The sequence below is a fragment of the Drosophila rhopaloa genome, unplaced genomic scaffold (assembly GCF_018152115.1).
Source record: "Drosophila rhopaloa isolate 14029-0021.01 unplaced genomic scaffold, ASM1815211v1 contig_3, whole genome shotgun sequence".
NCBI classification, from domain to species: Eukaryota; Metazoa; Arthropoda; class Insecta; order Diptera; family Drosophilidae; genus Drosophila; species Drosophila rhopaloa.
Window position 1 is genome coordinate 11,387,909 of NW_025335123.1, and position 24,691 is coordinate 11,412,599.

At 45.2% G+C, this 24,691-nt stretch overlaps 3 protein-coding genes across 9 annotated transcripts; 2 read left to right on the top strand and 1 right to left on the bottom strand.

Annotated features, from left to right (window-relative positions):
- Positions 1–237: 237 nt before the first annotated feature.
- LOC108049547 (zinc finger protein hangover) lies at positions 238–14,659 on the top strand. 4 transcript variants are annotated; one of them, XM_017130757.2, is made up of 8 exons: positions 238–845; positions 6,089–6,418; positions 7,550–7,693; positions 7,922–9,707; positions 10,470–11,464; positions 11,875–12,498; positions 12,753–14,115; positions 14,199–14,395. In XM_017130757.2, exons 1-8 carry the CDS (start codon positions 564–566, stop codon positions 14,360–14,362), a joined length of 5,688 nt encoding a protein of 1,895 aa, XP_016986246.2. In that variant the 5' UTR covers positions 238–563; the 3' UTR covers positions 14,363–14,395. The 4 variants fall into 4 exon arrangements, with proteins under 4 accessions (XP_016986246.2, XP_016986247.2, XP_016986244.2 ...); XM_017130758.2 differs by having other exon boundaries at positions 7,922–9,695; XM_017130755.2 differs by having other exon boundaries at positions 12,753–14,659.
- A 1,947-nt stretch (positions 14,660–16,606) lies between these two features.
- On the bottom strand, positions 16,607–19,697 carry LOC108049560 (cell cycle control protein 50A). 4 transcript variants are annotated; one of them, XR_001769549.2, is made up of 7 exons: positions 19,501–19,697; positions 19,031–19,299; positions 18,223–18,418; positions 17,829–18,164; positions 17,320–17,485; positions 17,146–17,234; positions 16,607–17,009 (listed from the first exon to the last, which is right to left on the bottom strand). XR_001769549.2 is itself a non-coding variant. In XM_017130777.2 (6 exons), the coding sequence occupies exons 1-6, from the start codon at positions 19,559–19,561 to the stop codon at positions 16,964–16,966; spliced, it is 1,074 nt and encodes a 357-aa protein (XP_016986266.1). In that variant the 5' UTR covers positions 19,562–19,697; the 3' UTR covers positions 16,607–16,963. The 4 variants fall into 4 exon arrangements, 2 of the variants coding, with proteins under 2 accessions (XP_016986266.1, XP_016986265.1); XR_001769548.2 differs by having other exon boundaries at positions 16,607–17,012; XM_017130777.2 differs by lacking the exon at positions 17,146–17,234.
- Positions 19,698–20,308: 611 nt separating this feature from the next.
- Positions 20,309–24,668, top strand: LOC108049548 (protein DDI1 homolog 2). The gene is made up of 4 exons (XM_017130759.2): positions 20,309–20,841; positions 22,375–22,858; positions 23,280–23,565; positions 23,622–24,668. Exons 1-4 carry the CDS (start codon positions 20,604–20,606, stop codon positions 24,003–24,005), a joined length of 1,392 nt encoding a protein of 463 aa, XP_016986248.1. The 5' UTR covers positions 20,309–20,603; the 3' UTR covers positions 24,006–24,668.
- The last annotated feature ends 23 nt before the right edge of the window (positions 24,669–24,691 follow it).

Below are 24,691 nucleotides of genomic sequence, written 5' to 3' on the forward strand. Positions count from 1 at the left end.
GTTTATAGTTATTTCATAATATTTTCAATCTAATTTATTTCTTTATGGTTACTTAATATGATGGGAAGCTAAATAGAAAATTCAAATTATTTTCGTATACGAATATTTCGAATACTTTTTTTGAGCAATAATCAGAAATATACGACGATTGCCAGAAACATCGATATGGCCGATATTCCCAGCAGCAACGAATGTATCGAATAAACATCGATTTCTGTTCCAGCTCTAGATTTTGGCGAAGAGAAAATCGGTTTAAAATCGAGGAGCACGTCGCTCGGACCGCATCATCGTCATTTTTTTTCCTGTGCGATTTTCGTTCTGTCCGCAGCCAAACAAAACGGAAACTGAAACCGAGGCGAATCACAATAAAAATCAGCTCAGGATCGCGGGAAGTACCAGTGTGCGGACAATGTGCGTAAAGTGGGTGACGCGAGCGGCGTCGACGTCGACGACAGAGAGCGGATAGTGGATGGTGGAACGATTGCGAACGGACGCAGACCGAAACAAAAGTGAAAACGTGCAAAACAAAAAAAAAGCGAATAGCGAAATACAAAAGCGACAAAATGTGCGACGCTGCGGCGGCTACGACTACAACAACAACAGTGGAGGCCACAGCGACGCCTGGAACGGTAACGCCAGCGGGAATGGGAACCACAACGGGAACGGGAACCACATCCCCAGAAGCTACTGCTGCTACACCAACAACAAAAAGCGAGCGGTCGGCGCGACAAAACTGCTGTCGCCTATGCGTCGCCCCGCAAAGCGAATGCATCTCGATCATCAATAGCTATGCGGCGGACAAGGAGCCGCTTTCCACCAAGATCCACAACTGCGTCAGCATCAAGGTGAGTACATAATCCGGCTGTCGTCATCGTCATCCCGGGTGTCCGGCGGCGCTCTCTTTTTGAATGCTCTCTGGTGTTTTGGTGCTCTGGTGGTTGGACACCATTAACAGTTATACACACATCCAGTGGCCAGTGGAAGGATGAGGCGGTGGCCACACCCGTTGGCTTGTGGACGCCCTGAAAGTGAGGTTACGGATGAAGAGTAGCCATTGGCCCCAGGGGCAGATTGGATTGTGCAAGCACTAAAGATGATGGCCACCTAAAAAACCAAAAAAAAACTGAAACGAACGAAAAACCAGCCAAACCCCGCCTCCTCTTGCGCGAGTATGGGTGTGTGGCTAGCCGCATGGTCCGCTTTTTGGGTTTCCAATGTTTCCACTGCCAAGTCACGATGCAGTGGGGAATGGAAGAGAGCAGGAAGAGGCGGCGGGTGAGTAGGATGGGGAGGAGGAGGAGTAGTGGAAGAGGAGCTGTAATCCAATCACGACCACAATCTTTAGCTCATAATCAAACTTGAACTCTCCACTCTTCTACTCCTCCTTCTTTATGCCTTCCATTCCGTTCCATTGCTTCCATTTCTTACCTTCCTTTGAGGTTAGAACTGATCCTGCTTCCTTTCCAAAAATCTGCTGCCTGCTCCTCATATTCCTCCTCCTCCAATTCTCTTTCGCCTCTTCCCAGCGGGCGAGAGCAGCTGCGAATGGCCAGCGCAAAGCAAAAAGCACGATGAGCGCGCCGTCGTCTGGTCTCTGTATGTGCGTGTGTTTGTGTTGCGGGCAACAGAGATTCAGATTCAGATTCCAGGCCAGAAAACCGAAAAACCCAAAAACCCAGGCCAATTACATATAATTTTGCGTTGCTTGTACCTTTTTCAAGGAACTTCGCTTGGAGGGCAGCAGTTGCTCTCCGCTCTCTTTGCGCGCGCGCATCCTTCCGAGAAAGAGGACGAGGACGAGAAAGAAGAGGAGGACGAGGAGGAAAAGGAGGAGGACTTGGACTGTTTCCTCATGCGGCTTCGCTAGCTTCGTTTATTGATTCTTTCTAGGTTCTGGGTTTCGTTTCCATTTTTTTTTTAGTGTTTAGTAAGTTTCCCCGGCATCTGGTACATGTATCCCAATATCCCATATCCGCCACGCTGCTGCTGCGTGTGCTCTGGGCTTTTGTGCCCCCCAATGGTCGTCTGGGTCTGATGGTGCTCGGTTCTCCTCGATTCTCGGTTCTCTGTTCTTTCCCTGGGCTTCGATTCGATTTCATGGCAATTGCTCTTCACACAAACGGACACACACAGCCATGTCAAGTTGCCTCCGACAGAGGTGTATGTGTGTATATATATATGTACAACACGGCAACACCAACAACACCACTGGTTGGCGTCATCGCTAGCTCGACTGCTTCTCTTGCTCTTCCTCTTCCTCCGTTCTCGTTATCTGGAGGCGGACCACATGCTCGCATACACAGGCACAGGCAAAGGCAAGCACACACACAGGCGCAAGACAAAGACTCAGGCAAAAGAGACCGGGAAACGGGAATGGGTATGGGAATGGACACGGGCATGGGCAATGGCATGGTTATGGGAGAAGAGGGTTAGCGGGAACGGACAGGCGGGAAGAAGCAGCGGGAAGCAGGCAGCGGGCTTGGAAAACGGACAGCGGCGGAGACCCAAAACCGGGCACAAAATTCGAGTGGTTTCACCTTGGGCACACCAGATTACCTGGTGGGATGTTGTCGATATATTTCTGCTTTGCCTTTCCGTTCGCTGTTGTTGCTGGCTTGGCTCCTCCTGCGGCCCGCATCGAATTTCCAACAGAAGCAGCGACAGCGTCGTCTCCATTTTGTGGCTCTTCTTGGGTCCCCAGGTGGACGACTAACTTTCTCCCCTTGGCCAAAAAGTGCGACGACGGCGAGGCGACGTGACGAGATGACAAGCCGATAAAAGAGGGATTGGAAGGGGGCGAGGGCAACAACGGAACAGAGAGAAGCAGCCGAAGCATCCACATTTCCACTCTGGCTCATCCAAGATGGCGGATGAGGGCTGGATGGAATAGGTAGCCGGGATTTTGTGAACACAAGGATACACACTTTAGGGATACACATACATAACCAAGGATGTGCCTCGGTCTATCCAAAAGGGAATGGATTTCGCCAGATAAATAGAGAAATATGTTAACAAAAAGATTATTAAGTCCAACCAAATGGTGAAATCCAGCAGTAAAACCTTTGGAGTTAAAAATGGAACATTAAGGCGTGATTTTGTGAATATAAGGATACATTTTAAGTACCAGAGAGCTCCCATTGTTTATACAAAATATATAAAACTAAAGTTTCTGAAAAATTGTTAAAGGTCACCTAATTATTAAACTAACAGATTATTTAATTAGACCATACACTATTAATGAACACTGGTGAACATCAAGTTACGTTATTGTAAAAAATAAACATTAATAGGTTCCAAGATCCAAACCCTTAATTTAACCCAAGTCTTTCTAAAAAGTAACCTAAAACTAAAACGAAATGATTTCCTCGATTTAGAGACAAGTAAATAAGCCGAAACATGAACCTTAGAAATGGTCAATATAATGTGAATCCTATTTGCACATATTTCCCCCTTTCCGCACCACTTTTTAAGCTCCGCTTCCTTATCGATAACTTGTATTGATCGCCACAATTACGATAACAGCTGTTTGGAAGCCCTAGGGTGAACCCTGTTGCACTTGCGTTTATATTTTGTTTTGCGTTGTTGCCTGCGACGAAATTCAATATTTCAAATTAACCCCGACTCCTCTTCGTCCTGTTCCTGTTGTTTTGTTGTTGGTGCTCTCAAGATCTCCGGTCTGCTGAATATGAGGGTTACTTTTTGGTTATTTCTACGTCTTCACTTTGTGCGTGGAACGGACAGGACAGGATGCTCTCTCTCTTGCCCTCACACACATATATATATACCCAAACAGCATGGGTTTGGAACGAATAAGGACACAAAAAGGAGAAGAACTTGTTCCGCGAAGGAGCTGGGGAGACGGGATGGAAACGGGAATGGGAATGGTCCATGGTCCATGGCTGGTGATTATTGCACCTGGTGGCCAGCAGAAAACGAAGGCGGCAGCTGGTGGAATCTGCAGCTGCCACAAGTCTTTCTGCATTATATACCCTGCCCACCATGTACTTATATATGTACATGCCTCTTGCCCTTTTGCGACTTTCTAAAATCTCACCTTATTGCGTAGTATCTACAATGTGGATAAACCCAGACCCAAATGGTGTTCCAATGTTGTCACATTAAAGTGCAATCCGCGGGACTGGGCAATCCTTCTATCCTGTATCCAATTGCACAGGGAAACATGGCGGCCATAAAGGAAACGCTGGTTTGGGTGAGGTGAATGAACAACATATTATCGAAACGGAATGGAGTGGAGTGGAGTGGAGCCCTCGAAATCCTCCATTGGGAGTATGAGATTGGGATTGTACATAAGGACAAATATACATATGTAGACCCAAAATCGGAGGCGGGTGTTTGTGCCTTCGTGTGTGTGTGCTTAAAGGACCCGCCGGGCTTTAATGTCCTGGGGTTTCAATTACAGTAGCACAACAATACAACCAACACAACAACAAGCGTTCGAATATTAAATTAAACACACAACAAGCGTGTATGCATAGCTCAAGTCGAAAAGACAAATGCAAAACAAAACATTTTCATCGTTTGTTTTGATTATTTTAATTCGCATCTTCGATTGCTAATTCTCGCGGTTGCTATCGATATTAAACTAAAAAAAAAAGGGGGGACGAAAAGGGGCGCTGATCACTTAGCCATTTTAAAGCCAGTTTTAGCATATGATCAGTTTTTGGTATTTGAGAAGCAGCAAACAAAATAATATGTGTAATAGGTAAAAAAGAAATGGTAAAAATCATTATTTGTTTTATTACTGTTCTAACAAAATTTTAATTTAATTTAAGCAAGTCAGTTTTAAGAGTTCGTAATAGTATGTACATATCCTTAAAACTAATATTAATTTTAGGAAATACCAACATTGTGTTTTACAGATTATAAGCAGTAATCAATTTTAATAAATTAGTTTATATAACAAATTATTATTTAATTAGTTCACATAATAACATTTTTAAGCAGTATACAACTATGAGCCTGGATTTTTAGTTTTGTTTAAAAACTTGTTAATGTCCTGACTTTAAGATTCCCGATACCCAATGTTGCCTACCTAGAGTATGAGTCTAGAATGCTTATTTTCAATTAAATAGTCGAATCCCACGAGGGAGTATATCTATATACATAATGTACGATGGATGAATAGTGGGTGCACTTTGCAATTTATTAAGAATGTTGCTATAATCGCTTGTCATCACTGAAAAACTGCAACAGCTTTGATAAGCGATTACGTTAAAATATGCTTAACCGCGGCCTTTGATAATTGCGATTTAATAGATTTTGTGGGGAGTCCGAGCTCCCGGCGAAATCGACCAGTGTGCGGGTGTTTGGGGCAGGACGGACGAGTACCAGGTATAAGTATATAAGGGGCGGGCTTACATAGGCTGGCAATTCGAACGATACACACAGTCGTACACAAACAAACATGCGCACACACTGTTATCAGCCAGCAGGACATTTCATATGATTTGCGCAGTGTCCTGTTTGGAGCTCTTTGTGGCGGGGGGTGGGGGATTATGAGGTGAACGGTGGGTGGTGTGGGATGCTGCAGCAGTTTTGCATATAATTATAAGCAGGTCATTGACATTAATAGGGTAGTTGGGAGCTGGGTACTACTACCTGCATTCTCCGCATCGCTGGACACAAAATCCACGTTTCCCCCCGAAATTACGCGATGAAAGGCCTACAAATTTGAAGAGTGGGTGAAAATCCCGTCAATTTGTATTAAAAACATTAAAGATCAATTTAAACTTTCATTGCTTTCGCGTAATTATATAGTTTATTATGAGCTTTTTTCCAAACCACTATCTTTCACAGGTGAATTTTTAAGATTTGGGTAGTCAAGTTAAAATGAAATCCAGTCGGGAATTAAGTTTTAACGACCTTAACATACCCAATTCCTGAAATAATTCTATAATTATGATAAAAAAGTAATTATAGCTTTAAAACGTGATTTGTTTTGTTATAAACGTTAAAATCCTTTAACGATATTAAACCCTTGCGATTTATTTTTCATTCAATGCTTTTTGTTAAGAGAAGTGATATTTTCAATATGATTTTCATCCCCGATTTTTATATTCGCTTTCAGATTACACCTCAGGATCGACTGTCGCTGCAAATTTGCCACGCCTGCATCAGCTACCTGAACTCATGGCAGAGCTTTAAGAACCGCTGCTTCAGCTCCCAGACGAAGCAACGCCAGTGGCTGGAGGCCAACAAGAGCAAGCTCTTCAACTACCTGGACCTGAACAGTGCGGAGAATGGAGGAGGCTCCTTCGATCACCAGCAGCAGCAGCAACAGCAGCAATCGGAGAGTGAGATCGAGGCGGAGAAGGCGACGCCAACGGCCGCAGCGACGGCCGCCAACATTTTGGATGGCATACACTCGCTGAAGAAACGCAAATCCTTAACAGTCTATGTGAGTCCTAAACCGCAGCAGCTGCCTCAGCATCAATTGCAGCAGTTGCAGCTGCAACCACCGGCCAGAATGACGGCGACGACCAGCAACGCGCAGCAATCGCTGCAGACCCTTCTCTTGCAGGTGCCAGCATCGGCGGCCAGCTGCTCCTCCACATCCACATCCACCACATCGGCATCCCAGCAGCGGGAACAGCAGCATCAGCAGCAACATCAGCGCCAGCAGTCCCACCAGTATCGCAGATACCAACATCACCATCAGCAGCAGCATCAGCAACACCAGCAACGGGGCAAACAGGTGTTGCCACATCACCAGCAGCAGCAGCAGCATAGACGCCAGCGGCAATTCCGTGCACAGCGTCCAGTTCCGGTGGCAAATCCGGCTCCACCATTGCGCAAATTCAAACCGAAGCTGTATTTGCCATTGGACATTGCAGTGCCTCCGTTGCCACCGCTGCCATCGCTGCCACCAGTGGCTCCAGGACCCATTGCTCCACCTGCTGCTGTTGAACTGCTGCCCGGGATGTCTGGTGTGGGCGGAATGGAGAGCTTGCCGCTGTCGCTGCCACTTGATTTCAGCCAAAGCTGCAGCAGCAGCGGTCACGTCCAACAACAGCAGGCTGGCGGTCTGGCCACGACGACGTCCACGTCCAATCCGCCGGGCAACGTTGTTTCCGCCACGACCTCTGGCTCGGCATCTGCATCCACGGCACCGCTGCTAATGCCGGTGACGCTGCAGAGCGCCGCCCAGCAGCTGCGCTTTTTCAGACGCTACTCCTATAATGTAATTGTATCGTGCATTCGAAGCGTGAACGACCCCCCTCTCCTAATCCTGTACAGCGCTCTTCTACCTGTTATCCCGAATGCGAAATTATGCGAAATCTTCAATGTCCGTCTGGAAATAGTTTTGCTCTTGCCGGTTTTGTTTGGAATGAATAAATATAACACTCGACCAAAGCTCTCTCTGGCTAACGGGTATCGATGGACGCACTGCAGCGTCCATGATTGTTGTTATTGCTTTATTATATTGTGCTATTTAAGAATACTGTGCTTTATTCGATTTAAACTAATTTCCGTCTTGTCTGGCACCGTTTGATCTTTCATTTTTGGTTAAATGTTGGATCCCCTGCAGCCACTGCCTGCAATCCCCATCAAAGATGAGCCCATTGACACGGATGACGACTACCAAATGAAGTCAATAGACGAGTCCGACGACATGGTCGATCCCACAATGTTCCTAGAGCGCTCCGAGCACGAGGGCGATGTGCCGTTGACGGTGAGTCATCACAGAATATTTAAAATAGAATAAAATGTCCATAAGATAATTAAACATTCCAATTCAATCACTATCCATTTAATACTTTGTTTGACTTTAAAGCAAATAGTATTAAATATAAATCAGAAACCTTTTTGCTGCGCACTTTAAAAGGGGCTTAAATGCAAGGGAGGCCATATATCTTGGTCAGCTTGATTTTAATTTATATTTATTTTGTACCCCCTGCAGGCCTCGGACTACGACTATACGGCGCAGCATGGCGTGAATGCCTCGTCCGCAGCAGCATCGCTGCCGGCGAATGCGGTGGCCAATGTGGCAGCCGCCGGGGACTCCAAGGTGGCCAGCTGCCGGGCCTGCAGTCTGCAGTTCTCCACCCGGGCCAACGCCCGTCGCCACGAACGCAATCTGCACCCGAACCTGTTCCAGCTTTCCACAGACTCGCCCCACAACACGCCCATTACGAAGCCAACGCCCGCCCTGGCTGCCGCCTTGGAAATCCAACGGGCGGCAGCGGCGGCGGCCACCGCGGAGGCAAACCGAGCTGCGGGTGCCGCTGGCGGAAATATCTCTACCCAAAAATACCGTCAGGTGGTGATGAACGCCTTCATCAAGTGCGAGGGCGGCGGGTATGACTACGATAATCCCGAACTGTACCAGCCGCTGCTCACACGCGACAAGGTGGAGTTCATCGAGCAGAACGACGAGTTCCTCGAGCAATACCAGACGATGACCTGCCGCTGCTGCAGCAAGTACTTCAGCACGTACAAGAACTTCATGGCGCACGTGCGCAAGAAGTATCCGCTGCTGCCGCGCAACCTGTGCTTCAATTGTCTAAAGATGAACGACTCCAAGGCGCTGTTCATTTCGCATCTGAAGAAGCGGAACTGCATTAATCTCTTCAGGGTTTTGAATGCACTGCGTGGCAAGACAACTGCTGTGGTTGTAAGCACTGCCGAGGATCTGCCAGCCGAAGGAGCGGCAGAAGCCGTTGCGATTGCCGATGCCGGAGCAGGAGTGGTAGCCATGACCAGTCCAACAGTGACCGCCGGCGGAGATGGCGGCACACCCGGCGCTGGCTCCGAAAGACCGGAAAAGCTGCGCGCCAAGGAGCTGCTGGTTAACAAGCTGTACGAGTGCAAGCTCTGCCCCAAGGGATTCCGCACCAAGCACGAGTTCCGAACCCATGTGTATGACAAGCATGCGGATGTGCAGCGCAAGGACAACAATTCGATACAGTGCAGCTTCTGCGGACTGGACTTCGCCGATCCGGTGGACAGGCGACGGCACTACAATAACATGGATTGCATTGTCCGGCTGCGCTGCATGACGTGCGATGCCAAGCTAGAGACGCACCAGCGATTCCTCGACCACGTCTACCAGGATCACTTGGGCGGCGTGGGTGGCGGGGCGAGCAGTGATAATGCCTCCACCACGGGCAGCGGCATGGCCAGAAGCAACAGCATGGAGCACTCGCCGGGAAAGAGGAGCCTGCTCGGCGCCTTGGGCATTGGTGTCGGCTCCTCGGCGGATGAGTCGCGAAGCAGCAGTGCGGCCCCGCCGCTGACCTCCACACCAAAGTTGGCGGGAGCAGCGCAAGCGGGTGGCGGCGGCTCCTTAAGCGCCTCAGCCTCCGCTCTGAGCTCGGCAAATCGAGATGCGGCCGCACCCAAGTCCCAGTACTTCTCCAGAATGCCGCAGGTATGCCCTATTTGCGGCCAGCAGTACAACAACTACAACAATGTTCTGCGGCACATGGAATCGAAGCATCCGAACAAGCTGCCAGAGACATACAAGTGCGTGCGATGCGGACTGGGCTATCCCCGGATCTCCTACCTACGGGAGCACATGATCAATGTGCATGGCGTGGACAAGAACCGGCACTCCGGCGGCTTCGAGTACATCGTGAATGCTGATGCCGTAAAGTTGGCGGACGGAAGCACGCCGAATGTCTACACGGGTCGCTACGACTACGTGATGAAGGACCTTATGTCGATAACAAATGGTGGGACACTCGGTAATTAGGCTTAGATTGTAGATGTCCCCCCGCTCTGCCTGTTTCTCATTGCCTCAGCCTCTCTCACCATTTCATCCCTATAGTTTTCTTTAAGATTGTCGTTATTAGAAAAAAGATCTCGTAGTTTTTTAATTAAAATCATGAAGAACTGAAACTGTATTTAAACCATTGTATTTGTTTCTGAAAAGAAGGTTTTAATTATGACAATCTTAAAGTTAAAACATACAAATATACATTTCCATCGTCCTTCACAAAAAAAACTAACCACTCTCCATTATTTTATTGAGGAATATTTTTATTTTCCATTTATGTAGAATCTAAACATTTTAAATTTCATTGTTAAGCTGTAAAGTGAAACTTTGCTCTAAACTGTCCCGAATTGGTTTACAATATAACCCTGTATTTGTTATTTATTAAAAATTCTTCTAATATGACTGTAAAACTAAAAAAATTTATACACGAACTGAACTATGTTTTTGGTAACCAGTTTTTGTACTGCTTCTATACATAAAATACCAAAAATAGAATATATAAAAGCTTATATCGTCTATAAAGGGTCCTAATTACTAATCGCATCAACAATAGCATTTAAATTGTATACACTTCATTGTTACTTTTAGAAATTGACAGTTTTGTAAACCCATTTAAACCGAAGGCTTCGCTTGGCTGGATTGTTTCGTTGCCTTTAGAATACTTTTAGTTTTTGTTTACGACAAAGGCTTCTGCCAGTGCTAGACTAACCCCCTTTACTCCCGATTCCAGATGACGAAGAGGAGGAGCCGGGCAGCGTGGCCAAGAAGATGCGCCTGGACGACAGCAGCAACAACAGCAGCCTGGTGGGCGTGGCCAGTCAGCAGAAGGAGTGCCCCATCTGCAATGCGGTGTTCAGCAACAACATTGGCCTGTCCAATCATATGCGCTCCCACTACACGGCCTCGAATGCGGTAAATGCGGCTCTAGCGGCTGCCAATCGGATGACGCCGAAATCGCTGACCATTACCGCAACACCAGCAGCGGATTCGGAGGTTGAACTTTTGGCGGCGTCATCGGTTTCTGCCCCAACAACTCCTGCCAATGTGCCGCCGGCAATGGCTAACCAAACGCCCCAGGAGCAGGCCGTTTTTCGACGAAGTCTCGACCAGGCGGCCGATCGTCGCTTCCGGCGGATGCGGTGCCGCATCTGCCAGCGGCGATTCAGCTCGAAGAAGTCATATCGCTACCACATGCTCACCGATCATCAAGTGCAGAACGTGCAGTTCATCAAGTGCAAGCTATGCAACGCCGAGTTTGCCTACGAGAAGGGCCTGAAGGTGCATCTGTTCAAAGTGCACGGACGGGCGATAAAGGACGAAATGATCATCAAGCAGTTTGAGTGCGAGGTCTGTTCAATTGTCTACAGTTCGGAGCTGGAGCTGCAGCAGCACAAGCGCAGCGTCCACAAGTTGGCCTCGGCATCGGCATCCACTTCGGCGTCCACGTCCTCCAAGATTGACGATGACTCGCTGATGGACGAAGCCAAGCCTACCGCATCGGATCTGGCTAATCTCGCCACGCTCGCGGCCGGTGCAGCTGCTGTATCTGCTTCGGGTCAGGGATTGGGCACTCCGCTGTACTGGTACCAGTGCAAATACTGTCCATCCAACTTCAACACCAACAAGAAGCTGGCCATCCACATCAACTCGCACGACGAGTTCGACTCGAACGATTACTCCTGCAAAGATTGCGGCAATGTATACAGCGGACGCAAGAGTTTATGGGTGAGTCTGTCTGGGATTAACCAGTTTGTTGGGTTTAGAGCAGCTAAAGTGTTGTGTGTTAGGGTAGGGAAACCCGCATTAGGCAATACTATCCAAACTGTGTTTCTCGTTCGTCTTACTTATTCGAAAAACTATAATCTAAGTAGTAATCCCTTATTTATATTGTTAAAGAGGGGTAGTTTTTAAAATTGTTTATTGTGTTTAAAATAAGTTCGGAACCGAGTAATTTTTACCATGTAAAGTATTCTAATGCAATTTTTTTTTGGGACTTTTTTATTATTTTTATATTTTCTATTAAACTAAAATTTTAGTTCACAGATACATTTTAAATGCTGAATTTAGGGATTTAATATTACCAATATGTTACCATGCATGTTGACTCACATAATTATTTGGTGTTTTCGCCCCAGGTGCATCGCTACAAGAAGCATCCGCAAGTACCCGACCCAGCCGAGTGCTCGCTGTGCCGGAAGGTCTTCTTCGACCGCCAGATGCATGACAACCACACGCCCACCTGCAACCGCAAGCCGATCACCTCGACCGGTGCCCACCAGCAGCAGGAACCGCAGCTGCAACAGCAGCAGGCGTCGCTACAGCCGGCCAGACGAACCATTTTCCGGCACAAGACCGGCGATGATGAGGACGAGGAGGAGGACGATGACCAGCAGCAGCTGGAGGATAGGGCCAACAGCGACGGCAACGGGACGACGGCAGGAGTGGCTTCGGGGAGTGCTGTGGTCGCGGCCACGTCGATGAAGATACGCATTCCGGAGGTGGCCTGCACCATTTGCGGGGCTCGCTTCACCGACCAGGAGCACTTCAGCAAGCACATCCAGAAGCACGAGCAGGAGCTGTACGTGGACAATCCGCTGGCAGCGATGTTCGATGATGGGCCGGCGGATGCCGGGCAGTTCCAGGTGGAGCGACAGAACGAGAACGGGGAATACGCGTGCGATTTGTGCGCCAAGACGTTCCCCCAGGTGATCGCACTCAAGGTGCATCGCAAGTGGCATTTCAGAGGTGATAGCAAGCAGGTGAGCGTTTTTGGGCTTGTGCAGCGAGGAGGACGAGCGACGGACGATGGCGAGGATCGTCGTCTGTCGCGCCAACAACAACTTTTGATGTGCTGATGATGATGATGATGCCTCCGCACCAGTCGCAAAAAACAGATATCAACATCTCGTCATTGCCAATTGAATTTGTACTAATCTATGTTTTCTTTTTTCTCCCCCAACCCCACACAAATCCTGCTGAATCCTGCTATCCCCCGGCATATTAATCCTTGCAGAACCCCATCGACGGCGAAGCGACACAGTTGACCAACAACAATCACACCAACAACAACAACAACAACTCGATGTTGCACCTCCGCGAGCTGCATGCGGTGGGTCTGATGCCCAACCAACAGCAGCAACAGCAGAGCCTCAACAACTCGTGCAACAGCAGCATGAACCACAACAACAGCAGCAGCAACCGCAGCAAATCGATGAAGCGGAAACGTGAGCTGAAATGCGAATACTGCGCCTCCACCTTCATCAGCAACAACAATCTGCGTCGCCACATGTACGAGCTGCACAAGCACGAGGTGAGCAATCTGCCGGAGCCGCCAATAATCGTTGTGGACGATCACCTCACCTGCCGTCGCTGCCAATTGAACTTCGAGACCAAGGAGCTGTGGATCGAGCACAAGCTGGCCGATGCGAAGGTGGTGCGACCCTTCTGCCCCTTCCAATGGGGCTGCGATCTGTGCGGCGAGTACCTGTCGCGCAAGGAGAAGCTGATGAACCACATCAACAACCATCTCAAGGAGGAGGTCATAGTGCCAGTGGCCACCAAGGCGGCCATAGAGAGGACAGCGGCAATGGAAGCGGCAGATGCAACAGCAGCAGCAGCGCCACCAATAACATCAGGTGATTTAGCAAAAACAGATGAGCATTCTCTGGACAGAGGTCAGGTGGCAGCAACAGCATCATCAACATCAGAGAAGTTGGAGATTCGCGAGGAAGAAGACAGCGATGAACTGGACGAGGAGGATAGCTCGGGCGAAGAGGAGGAGAGTTCAGGCACGGGTGATGATGAGGACGACGACACCGACGATGAGGACGGCGAGGGAGAAGATGAGGACGAGGAGGGCGACGGGGGTGAAGGCGAAGACGAAGAGGGAGTGCAGCCACCGGGACAACTGTTGCCACAGAAGCAACACAAAGGGACTCTTAACCAGGACGACGATGATCTCGTCGAGGAGGTAATCAGCTCGGACGACGACGATGAAGATGATGGCGAGGTGGAAAGCGACGACGACGATGATGATGTAGAAGATGACGATGAGGAGGACGATGTGGAGGAGCCGGAGCCAGTGGCGTTGCCGGTACGACCGCTGATGAATGGCAAGTCCAAGATGCCGCCGCTGATAGTAGCCAGCTCCGACGATGAGGACGATGGTGTAATGCCCATAGAGGACATCATCGAGGAGGAGTATGATGAGGATGCCGATCCGGATCCCGATCCGGAGGATGCCATCGAGGAGGTTGACGATGATGATTTAGATGAGGGGGATGTGGAGGACGAGCCGAATGTGGTGTCGACGGCCTCCTCCTCGGAGAGCGAGTCCACCACAACGACCACGTCCAATTCGCATTCGCGTTCCACGGGTGAGCGGCGTAAGAAGGCCGACGATCAGTTGAATGATCCCGGCTTTACCTGTGTTCTATGTCAACTTTGTTTCGATTCTCAGGAGCTTCTCCAGAGCCACATCAAAAGCCATATCCTCAATGGGCCAAAGCTCTCAACAGCGGCAGCAGCAACACAGCTAGCAGCAGCAACCGAAACCGCAAGCAACACGGCAGCAACATCGTTAACAGCAGCAACATTAGCAACGGCAGCAAAGACGAAGCCTGACTCCAAGTCAGCGGTGCTGGCGATTAATAACAACAACAAGAGTAAGACTGTTGCTGCCACGGCGACAACTGCAACAGCTGCAACAAATTGAGTAATCATCCTTTCAACACACCTCCATCATCTCAATCTAAACTCACTTGAAATGTACAAAGCCAATCCACTCAAACACCGCCATCATCATCTCATCATAATCATTCAAACAATGAAAACATCAGCAACCACATGAACATCAGCAACGCATTCCATCAACAAATCAGCCACGTTTATGTATAGCACGAGATGCGTGTGTGTGCGTGTGTGTTATATAAACTTTTTTTTCTTGCTTCTAGTCTTAAGAACTTAACTACCGTATATGTAAATCATATATATATTTTAAAAAAAATATATATATATATTATCTAAGTCTTTTTTTTTAAATGTTAACCTAGTTTGTACCGCGCACACACCCATACACAAAGCAAAAACAGGGGATTTATATGCATCCTCTTACGGCTAAGTTTCGCTTAGATAAACTATATATATATATACATACATTGATATAATAGGCTTAAGCATATAGAAAAGTACGTCTTAATATATTACACATCAATTTTCAAGCAAAAGTTTACGACGCACCAAAGCAAGCGACAGAAAACGCAAGGGAAACCGCTCAGTTAGAGTTAGTAAAACCATCAGGATTTTCAAAGTATTTCACAAAACATGCATGACACTCTCAAACACACACACAAAGCGATAGATGTTTAAACTTGATTTTTGTTGTATTTAAACCTTGGTCTTCCCAAAATTCTTATTTAATTTTCATTCTCCATTTTTTAACCGTACAGCTCACCTTTAGGCACAAAACTATTGGATCAGAAAACTTGATTGATGCTGTAGCATGTGCACCGAAGATTACATTTTATTATTTATTTCGAAGTGTTAATGTACACTTAAGGTAACACAAAAACAGCAGACAAACAAGACTGTAATCTAAACTATTTGTTCACTACTCTAAAATAGTTTGAAAATTGCTCAAATGAGAACTACAGCCGATTTATTTTATCTTTAATTATGACCATTTAACTGTACTTTGGTAAGCGACCGACCTGATAAATCCCGACCTTTGAATGAATTCACATGACAACAGAGCCCGTAGAAATTTAAATATAAGAGCATGGCCTGTAGCATCCGAGACTAATTATTAAAAATATTTTCAAAATACAGATCTCCATTTTATATTTATAAAATCTAAGCCCTGCAAGACCGAATTTTATTTTCTATGCAGAAGGGCTTGAATTATTGAATTGAATTGAATTATTTGTTTTGAAATAAAAAAATCTGATATATTTTTGTCCTCTAAAACTCAATTTTAAGTAATTTACATTCAGTTTCAAATCATGAATCGAGGTAGTTCTATTTTCTGAACAGAAAGGTCGTTGATTCGTTATTTTTAAATTTTCGAGTCAAGTGCTTAATATATACACGCCGATACTGTAATTGTCTCTCTCTTCACATCTGAAATTAGTTTTATGTGCATGGAAGACCAAGGTCAATAGTGGCTCCATACTTAGACACGTATTTATATAGATTGAGATTCATTCATATAGCTAATATAACGATTTACACATAATCTGTACATTACCTATATTTCACACTCTTCACCCACACGTATGCGCACACAACTTAAACATATATAGACACAACTGATAGCGGCGGCATTATATGTAAAACTAGCTTAAGCGACATCTAAAATGTAACTGGAAATGTAGTCTAAAACGTACAAAATAAATTAAAACAAATGCAGAATCATATAAGCAAACATTTGTCCCTCACGCGTTGAAGAATCGAAAAGAAAGTAATAAAAGAAATATAAACTTAAACATATATATAGAAAATTAAAAGGTAGTTTATTTTGGTGGGTTTTGTTGTTTCCGATAACATGAGTTATGGTTGCCTTATCTGAAATCCAGCCAGGAAATACTGAAGTAGCACCAAATATACATGCCAGGAAATACTTAATCAAAGCGCTCCATTTCGACTTTCTATTTGTTTTTAATTTTAATCGTTTTCCATAAAATGCAATTATAGGCTTCCCACTTGCTCTAAATAAGCAAAAATAGAGTGCAGATAAGACTCATGTTACAAGGAATGAAGTCAAGCTGTATATCCCAATCTAAAATGGTATTTACATTACTGTTTTGAACTCAATAAATGAAAACCCAAATATAATATCACCCCAGTACCTTGCCAATAAAACAAGAGAGCTCTGCCATTAACAATGTTTATTTGCGCCAATAAACGTAGTATAAGGCAAAACAGATTAGGTCAGGCACAAAGTATTACTTTGCAGTTGTAAAGTAATGGTGAAAATTCGTGTGGATAATCGAAGGGAGCCACTTGGTGTTGTGATGTGCAGAATAGGTTGTACAAAAACAAAAATAATTAACAAAAGGCACGGCCAGCTTTTCGGATGGCTAAATGCACAGTCAAGAAACAAATAAAACAGAGTAGTTGAAAACACAGTGCCTGTTGGTCATATAAGCTATTTTATGCTGATAAGGCTTAAACAGATGGATCTACTAAAGCTAAGTGAAGCAGCCCGGAATACTGTCGGTGCTCGGTCTAGGAGTACTGCGTGTGCGGATTCACGTTGATCATCTCCATGTTGCTACTGGGGAAACAGAAATAAAACTTTGATTAGTTCAAGAGCCCCTACAAAGAAGTTGTCAATCATTTTGGCCAGTGCCCGATAAGGAGTCAAACTACTATCAATCGCTACTTAAATGTCAATACTTATCGCGCACCGAGCAAAGCAAATTTTGCCATGAGAACTGAGGGGGCTTCAATGGGCTATGAAATTCCCGATTCCCAGTGAACCTAATGCACTACAATGCTGTGGGAGTAGGGATAAGGACAGGAAGGATGATGATCATGAGGGTAAAACGATGATGAATCAATTATATCCGAGTGCAACTCACCTGCGGCTGCATCGCATATGGATGAAAAGCAGGGCCAAGCCAAGGGTGATGCAAATGGCGCCAACCACAATGTACGCAATGCCCAGGAAAGGATTCTTGCCACCCAGCACGGAAGTGGTGGACAAGATCATGCGCTTGGTGCCGTCGAACGAGACCACTGGATATTCTGAAAGGCAAAACAAACTGGTGTAAGATGATGTCCTTGAATATGTTTAGCTAAGAAAAGTTTTAAGTTAAGTGTTTATTAGAACGTTAAAAAATCTAGACTGTGAAATTATTTTAAATAATCAACTATCTTGTTATCTTAAAAAAAGTTATGCATATGACCATATACATTTGAGATTTTTTTATAGATATTTGTATGTATAGCTTACTTATTTAATGATATACAAGAATATATAATATCCTCCTTTTGATCATATAAGATTTCATAGATACTATTGTGTTAAGGAATTTCTGAGGTCCACTGAGTTCCACACTTTATGTGTCTTTGTTGAATATATACTTACGATACTTAATGTTTAGCATATAATTGCCAGCCTTGAGACCGTTAGCATAATTGCTGTTCGTCTGGTCGAGCCGGCGATATAGCTTCCGGAAGCTGGGCAATGCGGCGGTGCGCATCCACACGATAAGATCCTCGTTTTGGAAGCCGTTGTTCTCCGGATTCTCTAGGTCCAGCTGGTCCAGGCTCTTGTTCCAGAACATCGGCTTCTCAAAGCCCTCAAGGGCCAATGTGAGATTCCCCTCCGGGTTTCGGAACTTCACCCGCTTATCTGACGGCCAGGCAATGCCCGTCTTCAACAGCTTGATCTCGGTACCATTCTGCATCAGGGTCAGCGTGTCTGGAAGGGATCAAGGTTAGTTGGGATGTAATCGACAAAGCAGGAGAACATAACGCACCATTGAACAGCGAGTTGGCGATTGCACCGCAGGGTGCAATGGGCTTTCCGTTGTCCGGATCATAGGCAAAGGGGGCGCAGTCCGAGCTGGGCGTTTGCGACAGGTGACCTAGCAGTTGCTCGTCGTCCCGTGACTTCACGTAGCGCCGATGGTTCTGGTAGTAGTTTGTCAGTCCATAGTACATGTAGACCACGCCCTTTAAAAGGAAGTAAACCAAATAGAGAAACAATGAAAATTGCAAAGATATATGGCATTCAAAAGTAGTAAATAAGTGCTTATTTATATAACTAAGTCTGCAAATCTTAATATGTTTAACGATACTGGTATGTAATATAATCAAAAACAATAATATTTTAAACGAGTCTTACGGTTTGGTATGGTTTAATAAATTGCGTGGATTTAATATATACAACTGTTACTTGAATTTATTTGATTAATTGTGGGAACTATCTTGACATTTATTGCTTGAAGAAAACTAGAAACAAAACCAGAAGGAAACAGAAAATTAAAGTTTTTGACAAACAGACGAAGTAACACTTATAAAATATAACTATTAAAAACTATTATTCCTATAGAAAGCGTGAGAAACTATTCAGATACATGAAATTAAATTTATGATTAGTCGTCATGGAATTGGCGAAGGGTTAAGCACCTATCGCTCACCCACTAAACGTTATTAATCTCCTTCCAATACGGAGCCATGATAATAAAATCTTTTAAGATAAAGAAAGCTGTTAAATTGAAATTGACGGGGCACTTGAACTCTGGATGGGCTACTTAAACAGGGCTCAGGATCCCTCCAACTCACATTGAAGTCCTTGGGCAGGACGAAGGGCACCTGGCAGGGACACTCGCTGCCGGGGTTGGCCTCCAGGATCTCCGCGCAGGTGGCGTTCCCGACCGACGGTCTGCACTTGGTGTAGTCGATGATCAGCTCGTTGGCGGTGTTGCTCAGATGCAGCAGAACCACACCGATGGGTATGAAGAGCACCCCTATCACGAAGAAAGTGGGCAGGACGGTGCGTGCGGTGAGGACGGGCTGCCAGGCGGGCAGACGCTGCTGCTTGAAGGCCGAATCTGCGGGTAGGTGGAAGTGGGCGGAAAGAGTTAGCGACCAAGCGTGACCTCATGGTTTATGCAGGGCGACAGGATTGGCCCCGAAAATCGATTTGCCATTGGACATTAGTCATTCTCCTTATCACTTGTTACGTGCGTGTGTGTGTGCGTAAGGCAGTGGGAGTGGGAGTGCATGGTACTCGAATCAAACTGGGTTTTCACCTGAAGGTCGCTTGGACTTCGCCGCCGCACTTTCCTCATTTTCCGCTGGCTGCGTAGACATGGCCGCTTATCTGGGTTTCTCTCTAAGATCGGCTAACACAGCAATGCTCCTAAGCTCGTCCACACGCTGCAAGTTTGTCCAATTGAATAAAGTAAATAAATTTACAACAATAAAATTTCGAGCTTAGCGATGACACCACATGAGTCATCGATACTCATCGATCCCACCACTAGCTTGCAGATATAATCTAATTAAATATATTCAAAGAAAATTAAACATTTCTGTGATTTTGCTTATAAATAGATATGGAAAATTTATTCAAGCCCAGTACACTATTCAGTATCATTTTAATAGTTCCTACAAGTCGAAAAACTTAGTTGTCAGGAATTTTTCCAATAAAGTCTTCGGAAAAAATAAACGGATGGCAGGTGTAACTAACTGGCATGTTGAAAGTATCTTTTATACCATAGTCAGGAACATAAAGTTAAATCCTCAGAATGGGTATCCTTATTTTCGTAGGCTAGCTGATTGAGAAACTTAGAATTTAAACTTTCTTCGTATTTGCCATTTATAAGATACCAATTTAAAAAAAGTTCCCAGTTTTAAGATATAAGAACAGTAAGATATAAGAACAGTAAAATTATTTATCTTTTCCTTTTCTTTTTGAGCATGATATATTATTATATTTATTGTAGCCAGCAAAAAGACAAGATGAATTTGAACTAAAATTTGTATATGCATTTGGCAATCTCAGTACACTTTGGGTCATGTGTCAAATTATATGAGAAAAATTCTATAGCCTACCGAAATTCGCAGTAGATCCTATCTTTGGATCCCCCAAATATGCAGTGAAAAAACAACAAAAAAACACCCAACACTCTACCATCGATAGGCAGACGGCTCTGGAGTACCGATAGCGCGCCGCAAGCAACCGTGTCGTGTGGAGGCGAGGCGGCGTTTTCGTTGTTGTGTCAAAACAATAAGCAGAATATCAGCACAGCGCACCTATTTGGCCACCGAAGATAAAGGCAAAGCAAAGGATTTACCCACAAGAAGCAGCACCGAAACCCAAGATCCCTGAAAAGTGAAACAGGCAGCGGCAATGAAAATCACAGTGACCGCCAGCGATGACAAGGTCTTCTGCCTGGACGTGGCTCAGGATCTGGAGCTGGAGAATCTCAAGGCCCTCTGCGCGATGGAGATCAGTGCGGAGGTGGCCCAAATAGTGGTTATATTCAACGGGCGCGAGCTTTCCAACGACAAACAGACGTTGCAACAGTGCGGCGTTGGAGACGGCGACTTCATCATGCTGGAACGACGCAGGAGCGTCAATCGCTCAGGTGAGAGAAATGGAAAGAAAGAGAATGGAGAGCCATTAACCCTTAAGTGGGTCACGTCTGGCGGTGACAGGGGTGGATCTTGAGGGACATTTTTCGGGGGCTTGGCAGCTAACCCATTATCGTTATTAAGCAAAATATTTATTTCATGATATGGAACGAAGGTAACCTCAGATAAAGATATTTATGATATTAGATTTTTAAGATGGTAACTTAACTCCAGTGATGAAATTCAACTTATTATTTTGTATTATTATTACATCCAGAAACATCAATTAAAAGCGGATCGTTCAGAAACTTTTCGCCGTGTGGTGAAATTTGAACTGTGAAACCATCTACTTAGTTGTTTTTTGGTTTTTGTGAATATTTGCGTTTTTTAGTTTTTTGGAAAACACACAGCATATCTTTTTGCGGCGCAGTTGGTGTTAAAAATAAACGCCTGGTTTCGCTTGCCTTTCTTTTAGCAAATTCCAAAATAAAACACAAACACGGGAACACTGGAAGTGGCTTATCTGTTTCTACTGCAGTAGAAAAGAGAGAGAGAGGGTAAAGAGAGAGGCAGGGAATGGGAATGGCATGGCAATGGAAGTGGAGGAGCAGCAGCAGGTGTGGATCCACCCATCGCATCCCCATCCCCTCCCCCTGTTCACTTCATCCGCTTGTTTTGTTGACCTCTGCATGCGTGTTTGGCCTTGTCTGTTTGTCCGTTGGAATGGGATCGTGATATACTAATGTTGTCATGTACACATATGTACGTATGTATTTGTGTGCACAAACGTATTTCGGACTGCAGGTGTGGGCGGCGGTGAACAATTTTCGATTTTATTTAACCATTGCACAGCACAATGATATCACTTTGCACTCCATGCTACAAGACACATTTTCAAACAAAAAATTGTATGTATGTACATATACATATGTATACAAATATATTAATGCAGAAGTATATAAAAAATAATAATCCAAAGGAATGTGTACATCCTTGCAGCTGTAATGACATATTTATTTATTTTCCCTTTGTAGTTACAAATATGTTCCTTCGATTTATATTGACAAATTTAGAATTAGGACCTTAGGTCGAGGAGATTTAAAATGTATGCAATATTCAACAACGACAATCTTTTTCCTAGAATTGGGTTAAGTTGTTGTTTTAAAAAAGATCTGTTAAAAATTGCTATTTTCATTGTTTTTAATATAATTATTTTTTTCCATTATGCTGAGTCAGCACAACTTTGAAAAAGTGTTCGTGTTTTAAAAATGTATTCGTTATCTTAGGGACGATTCTGCGAAATTGGCTTATTCAAATGCCACAAGTGGATAAGAACTGGAACTTAGCTTTATTTCTGATTAGTTTTATTTAAATTTAAAAACCATTGCCATTAGCTTTTATATGAACAAGACTTGGGTTTATGTTTATTATTTTCTGTGATTGTAAGCTAATAAGGACAAACAATTTTCAAATCGACCAAATATATTGAGAGTTTAATTACAAATAGAGCGATCCTACTAACCGAACTCTGATCCTACTCCTTTCAGGTGGCGGGAATCCAGTGATTAGCACGCTTGACTTCAGCAACATCGCAGTGCCTGGCACAAGTTCCGGCGGGAGCCCACCCTCGCGGAGTGCCCACCAGCAGGGAATGCAGCATACGCAGTTCAACAACCTCACAGACATACCCATGACCGATGAGTTCAATGTGAACTTCGATGACGACCCGGCGGCGGTGCGCCAGATGTTCCTGTCCAGGCCCGATATGCTGTCGTTGATGCGGCAGAACAACCCACGATTGGCGGAGGCCTTGGATTCCGGCGACCAGGAGGCCTTCGCTCGACTGCTCCGCGAGTATATTACTGAGCGAAAGAGGCGCAATGAGCTCCGCATGCGCATGCTGAACGCCGATCCCTTCGATGAGGAGACGCAACGTCTGATTGCCGAGGAGATCAAGCAGAAGAATATCCAGGATAATATGGCGGCAGCCATTGAATACAATCCGGAGATCTTCGGCACGGTCACCATGCTGTAAGTATCTGGGAGACCAATCTCTAAACTAATTCGACAATAAAAGGAATGGCTCATCTTACATTTTTTCAACCAATCATTTTTTGTTGTATGATGAATCGTAATATGTTTTTAGTTCCTTTAATCGTTTGAAAGACATTTATCCTGTATTCATATATATATATATATGAACCATTCATAATTTGTAAGTCTTTAAAAGTGGGATTTGCCCAAACTTTAATATGTATATCACTGCCGTCTTATTGTGAGCTTAGAATATGTAAAAGGAAACGAAGCGATAGGCCAACTAAGCCATATTTCTTAAATATTCTCTCTTAAACTAACCATTTAATATAGAAAGTGGGTGCTGGAGATAAAGTTCTGTCATTAACATTAAAGATCCGCTTTTATATGTTATCAAATGTACCTTGCCACTTTGTAGTTATATCAATTGCAAGGTGAATGGATTTCCGGTGAAGGCATTTGTGGACTCGGGCGCCCAAACGACAATCATGAGCAAGGACTGCGCCGAACGCTGCCACGTCAACCGGCTGATCGACACGCGTTGGAATGGCGTGGCCAAGGGCGTTGGCACACAGCCCATTCTGGGCAGGATTCACATGGTCCAGCTGCAGATTGAGAACGATCATTTAACGTCCAGCTTCACTGTGCTCGGCCAGCAACCCATGGACATGTTGCTGGGCCTGGACATGCTGAAGCGACATCAGGTAGAAAATTTGATTTTATTAATGCAGGACAAACCTTAATAAGCTATCTATTGCAGTGCCTGATTGACTTGCAGAGAAATCTGCTGATTATCGGTACCACCGGGACGTCAACCCCGTTTCTACCGGAAAGCGAGCTGCCGGTCAGCGCCCGGCTCACAGGTAACTCGGAGGAATCGATGGAACAGGAGGCGATTGCCAATGCTATTGAGCAGAGCAAGCGCGAGGGTGGTGGCGGCGGCGGAAGTGGCGCAGGCGGTGGGCCCAACACCATTCAACCGCTGGACCGTTTCACCGAACAGGACGTAACCGATCTCATGGCCCTGGGCTATCCACGCAGCGATGTGCTCACCGTGCTGCGGCTGTGCGGCGGCAACAAGCAGGCGGCCAGCTCCGTGCTGCTCAATCGCAACGCTGCCGCCTCGGGGGCCGAACTCAGCTGAACGCGGCTAGATCCCCACCACACACCACCTCAAGCCGAACTCCCCATAGCCAGAAACTGGATTGCAATAGGATGATGAACACACACAGGACCCTACTAACTGGATGCCGTTCCAACAAAATACTCCGAGCAATACCAAAAAAAATCACGCCACACATTAAGTAAAGTAACAAACATCAAGAGGATAAGACACAACAAACAAGCAATGAAAACAGAAACGAAAACCTTTCTAATTTAGTGAAATTTTTATAAACTGAAGCCACTTTTTTATACGGATCGTTTGTTACGATGTACAATAGCTAATTAGGGTGCATTTCGAGCAGCGGATCATTTTTAAAGCAGAGCATGGGTTGGTTTTTTCTAGAAAATATTGAGAGAAAGAATAGTAGGCGATTTAATCTAAAAACTAAGACAAAAGTAACGTATGTATTGGATGGATCTGGATGGTGATGGAACCAAACCGCATCAACGAAAATATTAACTGTATTACAATAAATTACAAACAAAATACGAAAAAAAGTACGCCTGACTATTTAAATATATTACAATTATACACATGTAAACATTATATACAATTTGAACTAGTGTTAAGGCTCTGTCAAGTAAAACTGAATTGGGTTCAATAAAAGGTCGAAAGTATTGTTTTGGATTTAAAAAGAATGAACAAGCGCTGTTTGAATTGTCTTC

What these genes read in the sequence shown, in the direction of transcription:
- LOC108049547 (XM_017130755.2), top strand. Translation starts at nt 564, where the DNA reads ATGTGCGACGCTGCGGCGGCTACGACTACAACAACAACAGTGGAGGCC. An exon ending in GCAAATCCTTAACAGTCTAT is followed by an intron (nt 6,419 to 7,549) that starts GTGAGTCCTAAA and finishes GATCCCCTGCAG; the next exon opens with CCACTGCCTGCAATCCCCAT. An exon ending in GCGGACGCAAGAGTTTATGG is followed by an intron (nt 11,465 to 11,874) that starts GTGAGTCTGTCT and finishes TTTTCGCCCCAG; the next exon opens with GTGCATCGCTACAAGAAGCA.
- LOC108049560 (XM_017130776.2), bottom strand. Translation starts at nt 19,561, where the DNA reads ATGTCTACGCAGCCAGCGGAAAATGAGGAAAGTGCGGCGGCGAAGTCC. An exon ending in TCCTGCCCAAGGACTTCAAT is followed by an intron (nt 18,419 to 19,030) that starts GTGAGTTGGAGG and finishes TTCCTTTTAAAG; the next exon opens with GGCGTGGTCTACATGTACTA. An exon ending in TATGCTAAACATTAAGTATC is followed by an intron (nt 17,486 to 17,828) that starts GTAAGTATATAT and finishes TTTGCCTTTCAG; the next exon opens with AATATCCAGTGGTCTCGTTC.
- LOC108049548 (XM_017130759.2), top strand. Translation starts at nt 20,604, where the DNA reads ATGAAAATCACAGTGACCGCCAGCGATGACAAGGTCTTCTGCCTGGAC. An exon ending in TTCGGCACGGTCACCATGCT is followed by an intron (nt 22,859 to 23,279) that starts GTAAGTATCTGG and finishes GCCACTTTGTAG; the next exon opens with TTATATCAATTGCAAGGTGA. An exon ending in ACATGCTGAAGCGACATCAG is followed by an intron (nt 23,566 to 23,621) that starts GTAGAAAATTTG and finishes TATCTATTGCAG; the next exon opens with TGCCTGATTGACTTGCAGAG.